Raw genomic sequence first — 21953 nt, forward strand, 5'->3', positions numbered from 1 at the left:
GCACCTCAAAACCTTCCTCTTTGCTTCTTCTTTCTCTCTCCCTCTCCCCTGCTGAACAGCTAATTAATTCTTCATTGAAACTGCACTGATCCTGCAACTGGACCACTCTAAACGGCCTCGGTCCTGGGCCCAGCCACTCTCCACTTGCACTGATGCCCTGGAACCCCTTTGCACTGCGGGACTGTCTCTGTATCCCTACAGCCCCCCCCCTTCCCCAGCACTTGCTCTGCACTTACCTCGCACTTGCCACCAGCTGGCCCTATTTATTTATTTATTACTTTACGCCACTTACCTTGTACTGCACCCCTCCCCTTCCCCTTGCACTTTTCCCCCTCCTCCACCCCTGCACTTGCGCGATCTGAATGACACCTGGCCTAGTAGGATCGTTGTCTGTCTCCCCTTGTCCCTCCCCTCCCTGCCTCGTCGCGCCTTGAAACACCTGTGTATAGGCGCGTTACAAATACCATATCATATCATAAGACCACATGCAAGGAATCATGCCACTGTCGACATTTTTTCAGGCTCCAGACGAGCTGCCATTTATTTGGAGCCTATGGAAATCTCAATTCCAGACATACATCAAAGCAGTAGCTGAGCCGTAGTTTACGCCTGAGAGGAAATCTGCACTACCAAGTAATTCCCTAGGCATGGAACACCAAAGACTGTTCGCACTGGCAGATGAATCAAGGAAACCTGACGTGTCAGCTCACAGAGACGCATACGAAGAGGCGATTGCCAGGGTACAGTTATGTTTCGGCAGCGTCCCTAATATACAGCTTGAATGTCAAAAGTTCTAGACCAGGCTTCAAACGTCCACAGATTCAATTGATGACTTTTTAACTGCACTAAAGGAACTGGCGAGCATGTGTGCTTTCATCAACGTGGCGGACCAGGACTAACTCATTGTTCATTGTCACAACACCAAAACACAAGAAGCCTTATGGATGAGCTGCAATTTCACACTGGAGCAAGCGATCAATATCATAAAAACATTGAATGATCATTGCGCTCTACAAGAGAAGTGAGTCAAGCAAGCATTAAGGAAGAGGTGTGCCCATTGGGAAGACAATCCACAAGACGAGCGGGAGAAAGATCGCCCACCGACCGCAGACCAGGGGATGACTCTCAAAGGAGATGTCCACAAGACAAAAAGCAACCAGGGAATAGTATGGAATGTTTCAGATGTGGTTCATCGAGATCATCTAGCCAGCGATGGATCATGCTGAGCAACTGCCGGAGAATGGAGTGTCATAAGATTGGTCACTACGCTGCCATGTGCAGCACCAGAAGGTGTATGGTCGTGACTGTGCAAGACAATTCAGATGATGATGAACCCAGTCAACAGATCATACTGAGCAATGAGAATAAAGGGGCTGGTAGCAGAAAGCCCTATTGCATGGTCAATATACATAAAACCAACACCAAGGTGTTGGCAGATTATAGTTCCGATTACAACAAATTGCCAAAAGATACGTACTTTCAACTCTTCCCGAAGCACAAGTCATCTACATGCAACTGATGCTGACTCATATGGAGGGCACACACTTGATCCGATTGTGCTCTTTCGAAACCAGTCTCCTTCAAGGATTGCACCTCAGTTATCAAGGTGTATGTGTCAGTAAAAGGCCCAGCAGTCCCAGGTTGGGACGGCCAGAGTTGATTGGGTAAGCACAGGTCCAACTTTATTTCCAAACATGTATTCATTGTTCACCAACAATCTGCACTGGCCTTACTTGATCCCCATATTTCGGGACAAATTGGGTATGTTAAAAAGGAACATGCACAGAATAATACTAAAAAGATGCCAGGTCTGTAAAACACCAGGTTAGACCTGTTCCCCTGACTGCACGGAAAGAACACCAATCACTCCTTCCTGAGCTTCTCGACCAGGGCATCATCAAGCCAGTGCAGGCCACGGTGTGGTTATGCCCAATTGCCCTCACGAAGAAGCAAGGCAAAACCAAATTGCGAATTTGTGTGAACCTTCGCAATGTATTTTTAAACAAAAAACAAAAAAGGTACCCGCGCTAATAACAGTCCTAATTTCTGTCAGCTATTTTGATTAAATCTCCATGCTGATACAAGGTATGTGCTTTCAAAGAAAGTCACGAACGAGGAAAACAAAGAAAGTCTTAAGAGTACAGACAATACATTTATTATTCGGAACACATTTTGTTATTCAGATAGCTTTTTACACAAATAAAATAAGGATATTGAACAAAAGAAAAAGACCTAAAACATAACATTCATCATATATATATATATATATAATTCACAAAGGACGGTATATTCATCAAGAAACAATTTAGGTAGTTTTCAATGATTTAGTTGATGAGGATATCCTAGCAGGAAGCAAATTGTTCCTACAGACTAGGTACTACCAGGGTGTATAAAAAAATTACCCTGATAGTTGAAAGAGAAATTATTCAGAGTGTATATGGTTATCTGCCAACGTGTAGGAAAGATCATAGACTTGTTCCCAAAGCTCTTCCAAACGAGAGGAGAACAGAACACATGGATAACACGTTTCGGCGTGCCACACTGGCATCAGTAGTTGGGGCCTTCCTCAGGGCAGGAATTATGTGGTATAATAGTTTCTCCCTAAAGGGGGCAGAGAAGAATGGGACATGGTTTATACAAACAGTACTCTATTGGACAAATTCTGAGGAATATCAGTCTGTTCACTGCTGTCATAAATACACGGATCACTCACCCTGTGTATACATTGGGAACAGGGAGAATCTGTGGTGCTACTATCCCGGTATATTAGAATTCTTACAATACTTCTTGGTGCAGCCAATTGGATACAACCTGGGCCAATGTTCCAGACTGCTGAACAAAGTACTGCAACTGTGGGGACAAGAACAAAGAAACAAGAAGGGCCTCAGGTCTGTGGGAGGGGATCACAGGGTTAGCAATTAAAAATAAAAAGTTTTCCGGCAAGCGGAGTATTTAAAGTGTAGCTGAGCACAAACAAAACCTCAATGTGCCTGTTAAGGGTGAGCACAGATTAATGTGGTTAAAATCGGAGGAATGCTGAAAATGATAGAGCGGAGAACCGGCAGACACAATTACTGAAAGGGTCCAGCAGGACAAAAAAGGGGGGGGGGGAGCAGTTGCTCGTGAATGTAAGGTAGCGTGAATGAAGCACACCGATAGATTTAAATAAAGAAAAAATCTTTTTAAGGATTACCTGTGGTCAAGATGAGACTGAACTGAAGAGACTGGACTGAAAATAGGACAGTTAGGGATGGGCTGAAAAACACGGATCAAATCCGGCGGCACAGGTGGTGTTCTAGAAAAACATAATGGACCGAGGAAAGGGGGGGATAGTTGTTACAAAAGGAACAAAATGTTCACGTGTTTAATAGTTGAGAGCCACCTAATGTGTGGCATCTGGCTGTTCCACGCAGGTGGGGGCCCTAAATTAGGTGTGGAGAAAGGGAGTGCATCAGGTCCGCTTACCTGTGTGTTCACAGAACGGCGATCGCTCGTCTGTGGAGACTACCGTAGTTGGAGCAGGCAACGGGGGAAGGTTGCTGCGTTATGCTGCGAAGAACACTGCAGTAAAGCCTTCGCGAGATGAGCAGCTGAAGCTTGTTAAAGCCGGCTTGCAAGTCACGGGAAGGTTGTCATAGCAACTAAGCTCCAGACACAGGGGGCAGGGGTGTGTCAGACGCCAAAACACGAAGCGCTGAACGTAGTGGAGCGTATCGTGGGACGAATGGGACGAGTGGGCCAATGGCACGGGAGGCAGGACTTCTGCCTTGGATGTAAACACAGCCCTGGTGGGCAACCGGGCCGTACTGTTGATGCGATTACCAGCAAGTCAGTATGTCGGGGTGGGACTGAGAAGAATCAAGAGGGCCATAGTCCCTTCGATGTAGGTAATGACACGAACCTAAGGAATGGGGGCGGCAGGAAGAAAGACTGCCGCGTCATGCTGCGGAGAAAGGCACAGAAGACCCTGCGTGAGACGAGCAGCTGAAATCAGTTCAGACCGCCTAGAGATGTCACGGAGAGATGGTCGTGGCAACCAAGCTCCAAGCAAGGGGAGTGAGGATGCGTCGGATGTCGGGGCACGAAGCGCTAATTGTGATAGATCGGGTCATGGGGCAGATGAGCCAAAGGGGGCACCTGCCTCGAATGTGATTGCAGCCCTCATGGGAGAAAAGGCTGTGTTGCTGCTGTGAATGACAGCAAATGAGTGTGCCAGGATGAGGCTAAAAAAGTCAAAAGGGGCCACAGTCCCATCAGAGCAAGTCAAGATGGATGGAAATGGCAGACCAAAGGAGAGCAAGGGCTCAGTCAGTGGGAAAGATTAGAACTGTGCACATGTTTTAGAAAACCAGGGGAGTCATAATGGAGGTATGAATTCCTCATTAAGGTCATTACAAAGAGTCAAGCCGATGAATCCATCGGGCTTCTTTTGTTAGAAGACTTGTGAGGGCATTAGAGGAGTGGACAACTATGTCTACATGTACAATGTAAACATAAACATTGTAGCAGACACCTACCCATTTACAAACATCACCAAATTACTTTTACTAGTACAGGACAGGACACAAGCATGTTCACGAAACTGGATTTGAAGAATGCATACAGCTAAATCAGTCTTCATTCAGACTACAAACACCTTACAGCAGGCTTGTCCAACCTTTTTGAATGTGGGGCAGAAGCATTCACTTTTTGTCAGCCGGAGGGCCGGCAAGCCAAAAGTTAGCACCCTGACCCAAAGCAGTATATTCAAAAGCGATGGCGTGTAACCTTTGACACAATAGCATCACAGGCACAGCCATGCAGTCACAAAGATAGCTTTTGGTGCCGGGGGCAGTGATCAAAGGTTAGTTTCTTGTGATTTCTTCCAGTGTGTGTGTTATTTCTCGGAAATAGTGGGGGCGACCGAGCGTAGCGAAGGAGCTATAACAATCTAGGGAGGGTTTGGGGGGGTCTCCCCCCAAGATTTTTTTTCCAAATATGGGGCTCAAATTGTGCATTTTACAGCAGGAAAAGTGACCAAAAAGCCATAAGTTTACAATCGGTTCTAAAGGGTAACATGTACATTCCATGTCACTAACAGCAGACAAGAACATTGTAGAACACAACACATTTTAATGATCAATGCGTCCACAGTGTAAGACAGCACTGTCACTGATGTAACACATTGACGTGCTGGTTGTGCCCAAAATATGCCTCGGTAGCAACATGTCTATGCTGGCTGTTCCCAATGTAGGCCAGCATTATCCTCTACAAAGCATGATTGATGCTGCCTGAGCATGTGCAGTGTGTCCAATACATTAGCCAGCTTATCTCTGTAATACACATTCATTACTTCTGTGGTAATGAAAGAAGCCTAATCCAATTTCAGGGGGCACCTGAGCCAGTAAAAGTCCTCCGCCACAGCCCAGTTTATTGGTCGGACCCAACATTGCAGAAATAAATTAATCGTGTCCACAGACAAACATTGAACAAATAAATCGGGCAGGGGAGCCGACTTATGAATTTCCCGGGGGGTGCCCAAATATAGGAAGGGACATAACCAGCACTTATATGACCGCATTTGCACGTAGTTGGCAACTTGGTGCGAGGGAGACGGGGGGGTGCAGAACAGTGGGAACCTTGGCTAGCATGTATTGCATATACTAAAGGCAAGTAAGAAGGAGGTTAAAGCCTTCCAGTTGCATTCCAGTAGGCCAATACTGCCCCTACTCCACCCCTCTATAATTATCCAGGTTGTAGTAGCCCTCAAAAGGCAGAGCAACACAACTAGGATAGGAGAACGAAATGCCATCCCTTCCTGTGAGTGTGTCAAACCTCAGAGCAAAGACTGTGCGTGTGCCTTGGAGCACAATCTCACTAATTTGGTGCAAATTGCACAAGTGGGTGCATGGGAATGCCATGCGTGTGTGTGGGCTGCATACCCCAGATCACTTGCTCACTTCACTGTGAAACTCTGTCCAAGGCAGTACTGTCCCAATGGTGAGAAGTGTCATATTTTCACATTAACTATGCTTAAGCACTTTGGGTTATTGAATAGTGCTGCTACATTCAGAGTAATTCCATCCCTTTAAATATATTAGCTCTTGTATAACCACAACAGTGTTGATTTATTCTGATGATGAAGATGTTAGACTTGCTCAATAGTTCTGGTTCTGTATCTTTAAATGTACTTCAGATCTTCAGAGTCTCGGGAGGATAGCTCAGGGGCAACATGCTCGCCTTGGAAGCAAGACAAGGAGCAACACAGGTTCGATCCCTCTGGGTATATTATACCTCTAGATCTGTGCACCCCTCTTGCCAAGAGGGGTGCACAGAGGGGTGCACAGATGTACAAATACACCTAACCCAAAACGATTTTTAGAAATTGAGCGACCGACTTGCTTTGCATCTGTGCCTCCATTTCTAAAAATCGTTTTGGGTTGGGTGTACCTCTACATCTGTGCACCCCTCTTACCAAGAGGGGTGCACAGATGTACAAATACACCCAACCCAAAATGTTTTTTTTAGAAATTGGGGGACAGACTTGCTTTGCATCTGTGCCTCCATTTCTAAAAAACGTTTTGGGTTGGGTGTACTTCTACATCTGTGGGTGCACAGATGTACAAATACATCCAACCCAAAACGATTTTTAGAAATTGAGGGACAGACTTGCTTTGCATCTGCGCCTCCATTTCTGAAAATCGTTTTGGGTTGGGTGTACCTCTACATCCGTGCACATAGATGTAGAAGTATACCCGAACCAAAACGATTTTTAGAAATTGAGGGACAGATGCAAAACAAGAGCATCTTGCTTTGCATCTGTCCCACAATTTTTAAACATTGTTTTTTACCTGGCTTTTACCCGGACCGCCAGAGAGAGACACAGTATGGACGGAACAAAGGGCCATCCATACTGCGTCTCTTCTCTCCGGCCTCGGGGGCTGGGGTGGGCCGGAGCACCGCATACTCTGCGCCCCTGAAACCAGGCCGTGGCCTGTAACTGCCTCTGATGCTGGGGGCATTGCACAGGCAGTAACAGTCCTCCGCCACGGCCCGGTTTATTTATTTGTTCAATATTTGCCGGGTCTGTGGACCCGATTAACTTATTTATTTCTGCAATGTTGGGTCGCCCAACATTGCAGAAATAAATAAATTAATCGGGTCCATGGACCCGACAAAAATTGAACAAATAAATAAATAAACCGGCCGTGGCCTGTTACTGCCTCTGTTGACCCCCCCCCCCACGCCCTTTTAGGGGGCACCAGAAGCAGTAACAGTCCTCCACCATGGCCCGGTTTATTTCTTTATTTGTTCAATGGTGTCTGTACAGCCTCGCGGGCCACACGAAATGGCTTGGAGGGCCGCATTGTGGCCCGCGGGCCGTATGTTGGACAACCTTGCCCTACAGCTTTCATGACGCTAGAAAACACCTTTCAGTATCCAAGAATGCCATTTTGTCTCTCCTGAGCGGCTGCGGTGTTCCAGCGCCTTGTTACCAACGTTCTCGGTGACATTCCCCATATAGTATAGGATGACATTCTAGTTTACAGGAGGGACATGAGCACATTGGAACTCAGCGGACTAACATTACACAAAGAAAAATGCATGTTCTAAAAGACTGAGGTCCAGTATCTAGGCTTCACCATTTCAGCTGCTGGAATACGCCCCAAAGTGTCGTTAGTTGAAGTAATCATGAAGGCTCCTAGACCGACATTTTCAGCAAAATCCAAAACTCTCCAGCTCATTACCAAAAATGAATGAAAATAATTAAATAAAAGCAAAAAAGGAAGAAAGCCTCTATTGAGTTGTCAATGTCTTGTCAAGTTGCATTTGATACCATTAAATCAAGCATCTTAAGCGCTCCCACTCTCCGTCCTTTCGTTCCAGACAAGCACAAGATAATCACAGCCAATGATGGTGCCAATGGACTAAAAGGGACTATGATGCAAAACGAGAGAACAATCCATTCCATTGTAGCCTTTGCTTTGCATGCTATCACTGAGTCTTAGCGAAATTACTTGTTCATAGAGAGGGAGATGCCCTTGTGCGCATGGTCCATTGAACACTTCCCAAATTATATCTGGAAAGGACATTCACGCTCTGCATGGGTCAGAAGCCTCTTCTTTACATTTCACACTACACTGCTGTGAAGAGAGGACAAGCTCATTCCGCAATGTCCCACATGAATGCCCTGCAAGCGCTTGCTCATGAAGGTCATCTAGGTTACACGGTGTCAAAAAGAAAGCTATGTGAGCACTATTAGTGGCCTGGCAAGGACAGTGACATGGAGAGGCCACATCGCAGCTTCTCATCACACGCAGTCCACCAATTTCACCGGATGAATGGAACAGGCTTTCTTGCGTAAGGTGGGCATAGACTTCATTGGTTCCATGGATCACATGCTCACATGCTTGCAGAACACGAATACCCTTTGTTATTGGTGGATTACACCGCCAAGTCAGTGGAAGTGGAATTCATGGGTGAGATAACCGCACACTCAACTATTCAGGCTCTCGCGTAAGTCCTCAGGAGGGAAGGATGCCCAGAGGAAGTAGTTTTGGATAATGGAGTACAATTTATATAGACGGAGATGGACAGTTTCCTGTCCAGCAATGTTATAAAGCAAATACGGGCATCCTTCTACCCCACCCCCGTGCCTCCAAGAAGAAATGGACAAGCAAGGAGAGCCAATCACATGATCAAGGAAGCAATTCAGCAAGCAAGAGCATGTGGTGCAAATTGCTATGCAGCATTGCAAAGAAACATTTCAGCCCACAGTGTTAAAGTAAATTCCACCACAGGAGTTACGCCATTCAAACTAAGGAGAGGACAACAAGCCAACACGAAACCTTGAGGAAACTATAGATTTCTAAAAGATCATGAGAAGGGTGGCAAGTCATCAGGAACAACGGAGAAAACTTCAATGCTTGCAACTCGATGCAGGCCAGAGAAATACAGCTGGGAGATGTAGTGAATATTTTCCTGCCTTAGAAGGACATGGACACATTGGCCAAATGCAGCTGGACATTGACTGTCACAGGAACACACAATGAACTGTAATGGTCTTAGAAGGAAAGAAGTGCGATCATGGCCATATTCAAATCTGCCAGAAGAAAGGAAGCAAGCAGTGGAAGGATCTCGTTGAGAATGAGCAGTGCTTCACCTGACAAGTTAAATCAAATTGTTCAATGTAACAACTAGCAAAGAGCTAACACTGCCCACTTGAGGGGAGGAAAAGAGAAGAGGCGACAAGACTGGGAACCACATGAAGAAGACACACACCTACATTCAAGCGAAGAGTGACCCAGAAAAAGACGGCTAATTCCGGAGAGGTTCAGTCAGTAGGAACTTTATTGACAATTGCTCTGAACATTTATGAGGACAACTAGAGATGATGTTTTCTCAGTAATTTAAAGAGATCTTTTTAACTTGAGGGAAGCTGGAAGGCAATGTGCTTTTTTCTTGGAAGTCACACTTCATGTAAAGTTTGAAATAGACCTGTCTCAGGTCTCTTTATTGTCACAATTAAAGATTATCACAGTAAAAGACCGATAGAAATGAAACAAATACATCACCATTAGCATTTCTCTAACATTCCTCATCTATGCCAAGCCTTCACTGGGAATCACCAGGGTGGTAGAGAGAATCCTTCGCCAACGGGAACAGGCTAATGGAAACATGTCTGCTTCAGTCAGCCCAGCTAGAGTTCAAAGTAAGAAGTCAAGAAGTGAAGTGACTTGCTCTTTCCCTGTCTGTGATGTATTTACCTCCAAATATAATCCACTATATTCCCAGAGATGTTTACTGTCAGTAGAATCCACCACTGAGCGGCTGTTGCAGCTACTGGACTCCACTGAATTTGTAAATAATCTCAGTATTCTCATGAGAAGTGGACAGACTTTGCTCTCGGCTGCCAAAAGAATGCAAAACAAGCATCACCTGAACACATAAACAAGCGGTCTTTCTATGGCTCTAGCAAATGCAGTGTACTCAGAGAAGGGGGCCTATTTAAGCTTGGAAGTCAAATGTTCATGTGTGTTCCACAGAATGCATTTCACTTGGACTCCATCTTGGAATCAAAGGTCACAATTTTTATGATGTATTACAAGTGGCACGCACCGTCCTGCCGTGTGCTCCATTCCGTGTCAGAACGCATGCCACTCGTGATGCGGTGCACGGGTGAGCAGTGCAGCCAGGGAGCGATGAACGAGGAAGACTGAGTGAGACCTGGAGCGAGGCTGATCTCTCATTTGTCCTGAGGGAACAATGCATCCACAAAACAAACTAATAACACTACACTCAACAGTCGGGAATAAGAGAAGTTAGACCAGATAAATTGGAGTACTTTATGAAACTCAATAAAATATCTTTGACACATACATCCAGCCCGCTATTTTTATTTATGTATGTGGCCTGCTATTGGATGAATGTACTATCTTTACATTAGGCAAAACACACCCCTTTCCAAGAAGGCTCGTAAATGATCACTGGCGTTTCATCTGCATGTTTAGTTACTGTGGTTTTATAATGCACGTATCGAAAACCCACTTCAGAGTGCATGGGGAGGAGGAGCGCGAGGGGAGAATGGCATGATGAAGATGGAAAGGCAAGAGTCGGTTGTAATAAACTGTGGTAATCTTTTTTACAGTTGCTGCTATCATGCAGGATTTGGCTTCATTATGTTATGCAATGCTGGACCACAGCCCCACAAGACATAGCCCTGATGCTCCAGTGTCATATCCATGGCAGTCGGGTGCTTTGCGCTGCTGAATATCAATGAAATTGTTTAACCATCGCCAAGAACAGTGTAACTTTTATTTAGGCTTCAAGTGTGAGGGCCTGCTGTTTGCGCGTGCATGTTTTGCTTTAGTTTCATATTTTCGAGGAACCTTGGCAATACATCACACTCCTCCTGGCATCCTGTTTATCATGATGGATGTGACATTGTTTTTAGTTTTTAGTTTTTTTTCCTCATATTTAAAGTGACTCCAATTATATTTACTTCACTTCACTACACTGTGGCAGCCTTTGAAATGAAATATTCTATGTACTTTTTAGCTCATGCAGTCTATCATAAGTAGTTGAATTAGTGTTAAAACAGAAATTGGTCTTCTGACTGTGTCCTATGTGAGAAACCTGAAGGTGTCTCACCCCTCCTCCCCCCCCCACCCCTATTCCCCAGGAATCTGCCATCCAGGTGGCCAGGACACGACTATCACTTTTGGATGTAGTTCCTGGGGGTGGACCAGTGTGGGAGGATCACCTGGATGAGGGGTCTTCGGGGAGTGGAAGTGGGACACTGGATGGTGAGACGTGGGGTATCCCCTTCCATGGAACACCTTTTCCCCATCCTACCAGGTAGGATACCTATGAACTCAACCCCCCCTTCCAAACACACAAACGTTCTCACTGACAGTTCCCCCTGAGCGACAATGGACTAACACCAGAGCCGTATACCTGACGTCCCAATACAATGGTCAGGCAAGGTCAGGCAATTACTGATCATTACACACACCTGACTTCCATCATACTTTGCCACATTGATAAAAGGCGGAGGACACTCTGAGCGAGGCGAAGCACAAGGAGACAGTGGTTCCAAGATGGCAGTTTAATACAAGGAGAAAGACGGTGAGACAAGAGAAGGTTGTAAGAAGTGAAGTGCCCTTGACTTTAAAGACCGTTACTTTCGTGAACCTTGGAAAGTAAGAAGCCTAAGCTCGGGAACTAAAGCTGAACAAACCTACACTGCATCGAAGGTACCCAGGGCTCTCCTGCATCGATAACCAAGGTAGGGAAGGGCGATTGCCGCTGTGGTACTGTCCTTGGCTCCTACAACAAAGCAGCACCAGTAAAGACAGCACAGCCTGTGAGTCTGAGAGACTGATCTCAAACTAGCATGTGTTTTAACCAAGGTTGCAAGCAACAACATTGTATGAAGAAATCCAAAGGGGACCGTGCATGAAACCCATGTGATGAGCGACGCGAATAGAATTGGAAACCAAAGAAGTGAATTAACTTTGGGGAGGTCAAGTGAGATACGATATACAGAGTGTTCCAAAGGTCTTTTAGGTATCCAACTGGATGGTGACTATATTATAAAACAGGGGTTTGTATCCAAGTGGTCCAGCAACAGGTCAAGCTAAATCCTGTGCACATTCTAATGTCTTCGATAAACCAAGGAGAATTAAAATTGCTCTGAGCCCGGCTGAGAGAGACTAATTGGAAAAGGGGGAGGATCGGAGCCCAGCTGCGGGGGATCCGGGGTGAACCGTGAGTCGCCTGAGAAAAACAAATAGTCTCTGAACTTTGTAAAAAGTAGGATCTGTGCCCGGAAGAGGGTACTCCTCTGAAATCGTAAAATAACAGGGATATGAGCCCGACTGAGGAGGATCCAGGGTGAAGCACCCAAGTTGAATACTTGTAAGAAGAAAAGAACTGTGTATATTATTTTTTTGTACATCAGGCCCTCCGAATCAAGAGACTTTGATGAGAAAAGAGAGTTGGGCACAGAGGGCCCTGTTGCTGGAAATGGAACTGTATCCTCGTGTTGAAGAAGCCAGAGTGTGTGCTTTGCTAGAGTGAATCACCTTGCCCCATGCTCAAAATGTGGGGGAAGGGAGGCCAATGGTCCAAACACCCTAACATATATCAGTTCTTTCTTTTTCATGAACATTATCCCAAACTATTTGTAAATTAGCTGTAAGGACTGGCAATCCTTTTTTCATTTCACAAGACTCCTCTAGGACTGCATTATTATTTTTTTGATGGTCCTAGCTTGCTCCCATTTTTATGTTTAGGTTAAGAGGTTTATCACACCCATGTTCAATAAACACCCTTGAACTGTGGTCACTTGTCTGTCTTACTGTTGATACCATGCCTTCCTTACAACTATGTTGCCTGATCAATATGTGTCTCTCTTAATACCCCTTTGGAAGCAAGAATTGTTTTTTAATGTGGTAAAGGTGGACCCTGGCATCTCATGTAAGCGTGTTGTCCAGTGGGATAACACACTGCAGCGATCTCACTGCATAGAATCTGGCTGTTAAATTACATTTTCCTATTATTCGCCTTTTGCTGCTGTCATCTCCCAGTTTGTAATTTCACAACGGGAGGATTTGCACACGAAATCCAGTTTATGCTGTGGGACACGCCCATCCTATCCATCAACCCCACTGTGTTCCCTGGTTTGGCCATGCATCATCCTTGGCCCTTGTAATGCATTAAAAACCTGTAATATTTTTTACTCAACCAGGAGTCTGTGTGAAATGCATTCTGGGTGCAGCATTGGACATTTGCTTTTATGCTTCATCGAAGGCCTCATTTCTGAATACCATCTGCATTTTCTAAATCAGTAGAAACACATCTAGTTTTTGCCCAGGGCAGCTAAGGTTTGTTTTGAATTTTGCAGGAGACCAAAGCAGTTCTTTCAGCTCCCATGAGAAACAGAGGGTTTACTTGTTACGGCATTCCACTTGGTACATCGGCAGAGTGTCTGCGAAGGTCTATCAGCAGGTGGCCTTTCTGGAAAAGTACTGTTCTATAATTGTGTAAGTTTTACTGGGCGCGGCTGGCAGAGACGCATAGCTTCTGCTGGGCTCAGGGAAAGTAGACGCATCTTATCCGGTCAGTCACTTTGTGCTGTCTCTCAACGCCAAGCCTGGTTTGGGAAGCTGTCCATTGAAGTTCTGGCAGGTATGAAGTGGTGCGCAACTATGCCAAAGGTGAAGTAATCGGTTTTCTTAATACTGCATTTTATTCTGTAACACTTATTTGAGTTAATAAACGGCTGTGTAAGAGCCAGTTTTATAATCTAATTGATAGCGGATGAGTTCTTGTGTTCCAAGAGTAAACTGCCTTCCTTTTTTGTGTATTGGGGAAAAATATTAAGGCATCCGTGCACTTATTTTGAGAGAGCAAATCAGCCCACAATGAAATACTCACCAGTTTGTCTGGCCTGTAGCCCGGCCTGTAGCCCTTCAATGTGGGGCCCAGTGCCCTAGACCCTCACTACACACATTCCCCCCCGACCAACCCACTTACTATGCCAAGACATTGTCCCCACTTTTCTCCACATCCGCCCCAACTCTGTCCCATTCCTATGAGTCCTGCAGGCCTTCACTCGCACTGTTTCGGACTCCATGTTGCAGGAAGCTGCTCCCGGGCTTCCTCGTATTGAGTTCAAGGTGTTACGGGGCGTCTCTGCCCACTTTACTTTGTCACAATTCTTAGATTAAGTATTCATAGAATTATTTTATGTACATTTTGTGTAATCTGAAGAGTTCTTACCCATCTCAACTTCTTTAATTTTGGTGACCTCTTCACTCTTGACGCATGGCTCTAGAAGAGAAGAGGATGGGAGGCGGGCTACTGGTAGGAGAATCGAAGGGTGTTTGGTGTTCTACTTATGTAGTTTGTAGTGGTGACACTTTGTGCGTCTATCCAGATTAGGGGCTACAAGGTCTTTTAGCTGCCAATGCTGAAATTCTAGTGGAGCCACATGTCTGAAAGGAGGAGGATATTCCCTAGGGTGGGGAGTTGAGGGGTCGAGGCAATACAGAAAAAAGCTTTTCATGGTGGCTATTGTGGTGGCGGTGTTGGTTATGGTGGATCGGGCTTCTAGCAGGCATTTAGATACAATGTTCATGGGAATATGTGTAGGTAGTGTCAGGGGGTATGAGACTGAAAAGGTAAATTAATTGGGGGCGAAGGGTGTCTGTACTGTTGGTATTTATCCGGATGTCGAGTTTTTTTTTAGTATTTTCTTCGCTTTCCAGGGATTCTTACAAAATGTATTCCATGATCCTAAAGAAAAGTGGATCGACTCCCAACAGTAAATCCAGGTTACCTACCCATTGATTCTCTAACTCCTTATTCTATTTACTCTTCCTCAAGATTACCCAGATTGCCTCCCAGTATTTTATTCAAAGATCGCTCATGGTATTGGGAAAAACGAAAAAGTACTGGGACTCCATATTTGCAAAGCACAGCATGCGTCATGGCCAGCTCTTGGTAATGTTTTATGCTATGGCAGGACAATGTGCTGTCCCCATAATGTAGTATATAAAAACCCATAACTGTTGAGGAAAGGGGGAACCTACAATAGTTGGTACTGAAGTACGCTTAATTTTTCCCACACACTTTGCTGAAAAGATGCCCATCCTGCTTCTGGTCGAACTGCGACTACCACCCATCTGGTTGTCACTGTTGCTTTGAACATGCCGGATAAAGGTGAAGACTTTCTTTTGTGGATCATCAAGTTTTTGCCTCGACTGACCACCAGATGATCTGCTTTGTCTTGTGTTTTTCTGTACGCATTGGACATTTGACGTGGGATCCGGACCTAGTTCTATGCATTACCATAGGGCAGGTGCCACTTCAAGCGGATGCAATCCTCCAGGTCACTTTGCATATGGTTGAAGAACCACAAATCATCACCACTGCTAGTCCATATGTACGTAGAATTGCTGGCTAATCTACTCCCACCCTGGACATTGCCATTTGTGAATACTGGCATTCCACTGTACCTTTTCTTAACCCCCACCTTCTGAAACACTAAACTGAATTGTTAAAGGCATTTTCACCATTGGTTTGAAGCTCAACCCTTCCAAAACTTTCTCCTCATTTCTCCCCTTCAGCCCACTTGCTAATTGCTCTTTTCCTCCTCAGTTGTTGGCAGTTACTGGTTTGCAAGTAGCAATAAAGCAGCAGAGGGCTTTTCATTTGAGGGTACTACTTGGACAAGACACGCCCCTACCTATTACACTAATTTCAAACAACACTGCTGGTAACGTGCCAAGCCATCCCTCATAACAATTGGACGGACAGGAAAGGAAAAGGGAAAACTATGCCTACCTTTAGGACAACTGGATACATAGAACAAGCATTACAAGGACTAGGAGACATATAACCCACTAGCCCCATGCTCAAATCTCTGCATACCTAACTCACAAGAAAATCCACAGGACCATCTTCTCGATTAGCAGACCGCACGCACTTCACCACACCGCAACAACAAACTCATAAATGGCACCAACAGCACACAAGGTCTTGCATCTGTCCGATATTCACACCAAAGCTCGGTGCACAGTGAAAACCGAACTGAAACTGTCAACAGCAACCACTTTCTAACTTTGCTACTCCCTCTTCACCTGACTAACCCAGTCCTGCCCTCTTGTTTGCAGATCCGCCTGAGCGCCTGGGGACCAATTCCGTTGGTGACTGTGCACGGTACAAATACCACTAACATTAACATGGTAGAAGGGAGGGAAGAGGATGGGAGTGGCATCCAGAGAACTATATTTGATTGGTTAGTGTTGTATCCCCTGAACAGCAGGGTTTCCAGTGGATGTTTGAATTGTAGAAGTTAAGAGGCAGTTTGATATTGGACTGGAACGTGTTCCAAGTGTGGAGTAGCTTGCTTGCTAGTGTTAGTGTTCTCCTTCCTGGGGTTCTTGTCTGAAGATGCCATGGCTCGTTCTTTTGTCCTGCAATGTGGACGACCGGACTGCTTTCGGTGGGTCAAGGGTGATGGCTCGGACTCGCAAGAAGGGCACTGCTGCCATCCACGTGGGAGAGCGTACTGAGGTGGTTCTGAGGCCTGGGGAGGGTATGCAATGTTTGATTCTGCAGAAGCGAGAGCTGGTGTCGGGCAGTCTCCGTCTTCTTACCAGGGTGTCTTTGTAACGGTTAATCTGGGTAATGTTTTTCTAATTGGTATTCCGTCCCGCTCCTTTATACACCATTATATTCCTTTATACACCATGCCAGAGCCGGCTCAAGGGGCAATCAAGTGATGCGGTGGTACAAGGGAGCCGCAGATGAAAGGACTTTAAGCTTGCACACTGTAAAGTGCCCTGGCTACCAGCACACCATGTGCGCTGGTAGCCATGGGGCATGCACTGCACCATGCTCAGGCCCAACAACTCCACCTTCAGAAAATGTGGCCATACTACAACTGTGCACACTGGCTTCCTTTTCAGGTTTAAATCCAATTCGCGATTTTCAACATCATGTGCAAGAGAATCGGATCCCCAAAGCGTCCTTACATTGCTACAAGAAAGCCAAACTGATTTCCCGAGCAAATGGTTCTGATCATTGGTAATTCCCCCCAGCATGCAAACCACTGCAAGAAGTGAACCTTAGTTCCTTTATAGCCTACATTAAATTCCAGTGGACGGTGCGTATGCTTTGTCCATGTTTTGTTGCGTTCAAGGTTTAAAATGGATAACACTGAATCTTGGTGCACTTCTAGGGGTATTGCAGAAAATATGCCATCTGAAGGTATTTGTGTATAAGAGGGCACGCCTTCCCTTCATGTATCTCGCTTTTCAACAGTTTGGTATAGGAGTTGTTTTAAGGTCCCCCCGAGAGGGGGTTTGGTGGTTAAAGGAGCCAGCTATCGCACATAACGTTCACATATACACTTTTTTTAGTTTGTAGATTCAAGATGTAAGTTTGAGTTTTTGGTGGTGACCATCTGAAGACTTTTGGTGATCGTTTCTTTTTTTTGCCCACAGTTGGACAGGTTTGCGAGCATCAGGATGCCAGGCATCAAGAAAGAAAGGCCTACCCTCCCGCTGGTGAAAAGTTTGTACTCATCCACGACTAACGAGTCGCCCTCTGTGTCACCAGAGGCGGAGGATTTCCAATGCAAACAGTTATCCGAGAAGGAAGTACTAGCGCTCTTTGAAAAGATGATGGTAAGTGTTTCATACGTCAACCAATATCCTTCTGAGATACTGTGTTCAAGTATATGCAACGACACACTGTTACAGCACTTTACTGAATAATGTTTCCTTACATGTACATTTGTAAGAGTGATATACGTCATACAGATCAGTCTCCTGCTTTTTCACCCACCCCAAACGAATTTGTCATCCATGCTCCAGTTTACTGTAATCCAGAGCACAACATTCTGCCTTCTTGGAGATTACCAGTAGCCCCCACCACCCCCCGAACTCCCCTAGTCACTGTCGAAAAAGGGACTAACCATCTCAACCTGCTGACCTTCCTGGCTGCTAAGCTTACTGGTTGCCTGGCTAGCATCAGAGTCTCACTGGGTACCAGGCTCCCCCACAGTGCTTTAAGTGGGGTAAGAAATTGAGGGGGGGCCCTCGTTTGGGGGCGTGGCTTTCATTGTGGGCGTGGCCTAAAAGTGCACAAATCATAGTAAGGTGCGCAAACAAATATATAAATGTATGTGAGCATTTATGTTTGTATGCGTACTACTATGGTGTGTGTACTTTTCAAGCCATATTTTATAAACATAGCAATGTTACATATTTCTATGTTTATAAAAGGTGGTTTGAAAAGTGCACAAACCATAGTAAGTTATGCACACTTGTGTGCTTACCTTACTATGGTTTGTGTACGTTTCAAGCCACCTTTTATAAACATAGATATTTGTAACATGTTTCTATGTTTCTAAAAGATGGCTTGACACGTAAACAATTCAAGGCATGACGGACAAAACAAACCGCAAGGTGGCTTTGTCCGTCGACAAAGCTTTATAAAAGATGCCTTGAATTGTGCACGTTTCAAGCCGTCTTTTATAAACATAGAAATATTTCTATCTTTATAAAAGATGGCTTGAAACGTACACAGTTCAAGGCATCTTTTATAAAGCTTTGCCGACGGAGAAAGGCACCTCGGGCTTTGTGATCTATCTGCTATCACTGAGCCCGAGGTGTCTTTCACCCTCTGCGAACCCGCGGGCTCCATGATTTAATCTGCATATTAGATCACGGAGCCCGCGGGGGTCAGTGACCTGGGGAGGGAAAACAAAGGGACAGTAACTTCCTCTGATGACCCTGATGAGGGGTCATCAGAGGGAGTTACACTAACTGACAGAAGTGCCGCCAGCCTCAGCGTCGCTGTGGCTGGCTGGCACTTCTGTCAGCTTGGCCAACATAATGACGGGCGCATCTCCCGTCGCGGCTGCGGCCGCGGCGGGATAATGCATCCCGCAATGTTTTGTGGGACGGGGGGCCCCGGCTGGGCCCCGGCTCAGCCCCACTTTCTGGAGACTGCCGGGGCCCGGCCCCGGCAGGCCCCGGCCCACTTAAAGCACTGCTCCCCCATGACCAGTCTCCCCTGCACTGCCTCCGGGCCACCGCGCACTTAGGCGCTGTAACTGTAACCGTACAGTCCCCTGCCTCCTTGCACTTACCAGAGCCGCCCCTCCCTGGCTGCTCGTCCTCAGAGCAATGCTGCCCTGATGGCACTTGGAGACTCCATCTCCTGGCATTTCCCCACTCCCTCTCCCTAGAACTTCTCCTTCTCCCTCCCCCCGCACTTTACGTTATTTGCACTTGCACGATCTGAAGGACATAAGGCCTAGTAATATTGTTTGTTTTGTCAGCCCTCTGCCCCCGTCTTGTCGTGCCTAGAAACACTTGTGTACAGGAGTGTTATAAATGACTTATCTTATCATAACTTCAATCTCTGGCTGAGTAGAAAGGAAACAACCAAGCCACCAAGGTTATTCACGACATGGAATTGAGGGAGCCTCCAGATAATCTTTTTCATTTTTTCCTTGCACTTTACTGCCTTATGTCCTTTGGATTCCAGAAAAGGACCTCCCTGAGGATGGGAGTGTTTGCAAATACAGAGTGAATTGATGTGTACTTCAAAGTAACACCACAGTGACATATTGCAAACCGTGGGACAAACTAGCTCTGTGTGAAAGTGTCTGAGGCAGGGGTCAAGTCCTAAAAATAAAAGTGGGGGGACTCATCAACAAACGCAATGGGATGTGACGTCGCCAGAAATTAGCAAATGAATGTGAAATATGCACATTTCATTCAATTGGCTTTGCATAACCACCCAAATTGCACAGGACGAATGGCAAATCAACACACACACAAAAGCAAGAGGAGATTTTCTCCCAATAGTGTTTTTGAAAACTTTAAAAGGTGTGCATGTTTTAAACACCAAGAACCATTACACATGTTTTCCCTGGAACATGCAGTAACAAAATGAGACATTTCACCTTTAGTTTGTTAGTTTTCATCCTGTTGTATAGTGCAGTGGTGAAGTGTCTGGCCTGCCAACCTGACTGTAGCTTCGATCCCCGAGGTGAGCTTTAATTCTTAAATTCAAGTAAGACTTTCAATGTTTCTCTTTTTAGCTGCGGGGGACTGAGTCCACCCTCTGAAAAAAGTGGGGGGACTATGTCCCCCCCCCCCCACGTGTACCCTCGACTTGAACCCTGGTTTGGGGAATAGAAACGAGGATAGTCTTTGTGTGGTATCAGGTAATATCCCCATAACATTTTTTGCCATACATATAGTCGCCGGGAAACGGCATAGGTGACATTTATGGGGACAATATATGGGGTTAGTGGGAGCGGAGATTGTGGGGTTGACCCACGCTCCCTTTAAAAAAAAGGGGTTGCAGGGGTATCGGGTATGTGTGCAGTAAGGTTGAATATTTTAGAAATGCGTAAATGATGGGTAGGAGAGGTGGGTAGGCGGCTAGGAAGTTTGATGCTAGCGTGCATGGGGCGAACATGGGAAAAGGTAGCTGTCCGTCTCAACTTGAGGATGTGGTACAGGCTTATTTGGGAGGCAGCCTACTGACTTTGGTAGGAATGGTGTACAAAATCCAGAAGGTAGGATATATGTCGCTTTCTGGAAGATCATTAGCTCTGATTGGGATGTGTTATGGGCACAGTAAGTAGCAGATAACGGCAGACTCAACTGGAGGACCACGCACAGATTCTGAACAGGATGCTCCTGTATGGGCCAACTAACAAGGACCAATATCTGTAGCTTTAGGCTCTGGCTAAGGGCAGCTGACAAGCTCAAATGGGCATGGCTGGATGAATACAAGGGTTTGTGTGCTTGGGGAGAAATGGGGATTCTTGGGCAAGGGACAGCTCACTGGTTCAGGGCAGGGTAATTCTAATGGCATCGGTGGCAGCGGCTCATGGCCTCAAACGTTGGTGCCTCTGGGGCAGACCAAGAAAGCAGAAAAAATCATTAGTTGGCCAGGGAAACACCTTCAAGATTTCAAAATACCCATTAGAAGCCAACAATTTTCTGTGATGAAAGTTAGGAAAAGTGGTGAACCGGAAAATGCTGTCCATGGAAGGCAGCTCACATGAAATGCAGGGGGCTCTTTTCTTTGGTTTGTAAGACTACTCCAGAGCTAGAGAGAGACCCTACACCTAGAGAAAGGACATTGGACTGATTAAAAGTCTTTGGTCCTTCAGAGGATGCATCCCCAAGTGGCCTGGTAGGTGAATCTTGAGGATTTGTGGGTTGCAAACTGTAGATGAGAATCCTGAACGCAGTGGAGTGATCTTTGTCTCTGCCTGGCTGGGACAGTGGGCCTACAGTATAAATAGGAGGAGCGTTGGAAATCCCCAGACTAGAGCACCAACCCTCCTACTTTACACCTTGTGACCATTGCTTTTCCGGCCCACACCGCGGTTTGTTCTCCAATCCCCTTAATCTTTCACTTGGGGTGAACCAGCTTTACAGACGTGTAAGACTTGATACAAAAGGCTGGCCATTCACTATACCTAGTGTTCACCCTCAAGATTGACTCATCAGACCTACAGTTTTCTCCTTCCACCCCAACACTATTTGTGTGAACCCTTCTTAATCACTGGGAGCATAAATGGCACAAATGTCCACTTGTTAACCCCCTGAAGCATTTCCGTTTCTAAATGGACCCCTGCAAAACGTGACCCACCTGTGTTCTCTAATTCCATCATCCTGCTTCGATTTGGTTGATTACCAGATTCTGGATTAGAGCGTTTACCCTGAACGGCCGCATTTCCAGAGACCTTTGTGGTGGCACATGTTGAACTGAAGATCCCTAAACCGGCAACAAGTAAGCAAGCACAAGGGTTGATGTAGACTGGGCTAAATGGAAGAGCAGTGGGAGGAAAATGGAAATGACATATAATCACTAACAATCATATTAAAACTGAAATGCAATCCACAAGTGACTTCCAAGCTGTGTCA

At 45.8% G+C, this 21953-nt stretch overlaps 1 protein-coding gene across 7 annotated transcripts in view; it reads left to right on the forward strand.

The window, feature by feature from the left end:
• Positions 1–21953, forward strand: part of DIAPH3 (diaphanous related formin 3) — a 2562783-nt gene that overhangs the window by 234459 nt on the left and 2306371 nt on the right. For all 7 annotated transcript variants that reach the window (XM_069640497.1, XM_069640493.1, XM_069640496.1 and 4 more), the window contains one exon: positions 17496–17678. In XM_069640497.1, the coding sequence (XP_069496598.1) occupies positions 17496–17678 (183 nt within the window). The remainder of the gene's footprint in view (positions 1–17495; positions 17679–21953) is intronic.

This window comes from Ambystoma mexicanum, chromosome 7q (genome assembly GCF_040938575.1).
Source record: "Ambystoma mexicanum isolate Mex_15411 chromosome 7q, UKY_AmexF1_1, whole genome shotgun sequence".
NCBI lineage: Eukaryota > Metazoa > Chordata > Amphibia > Caudata > Ambystomatidae > Ambystoma > Ambystoma mexicanum.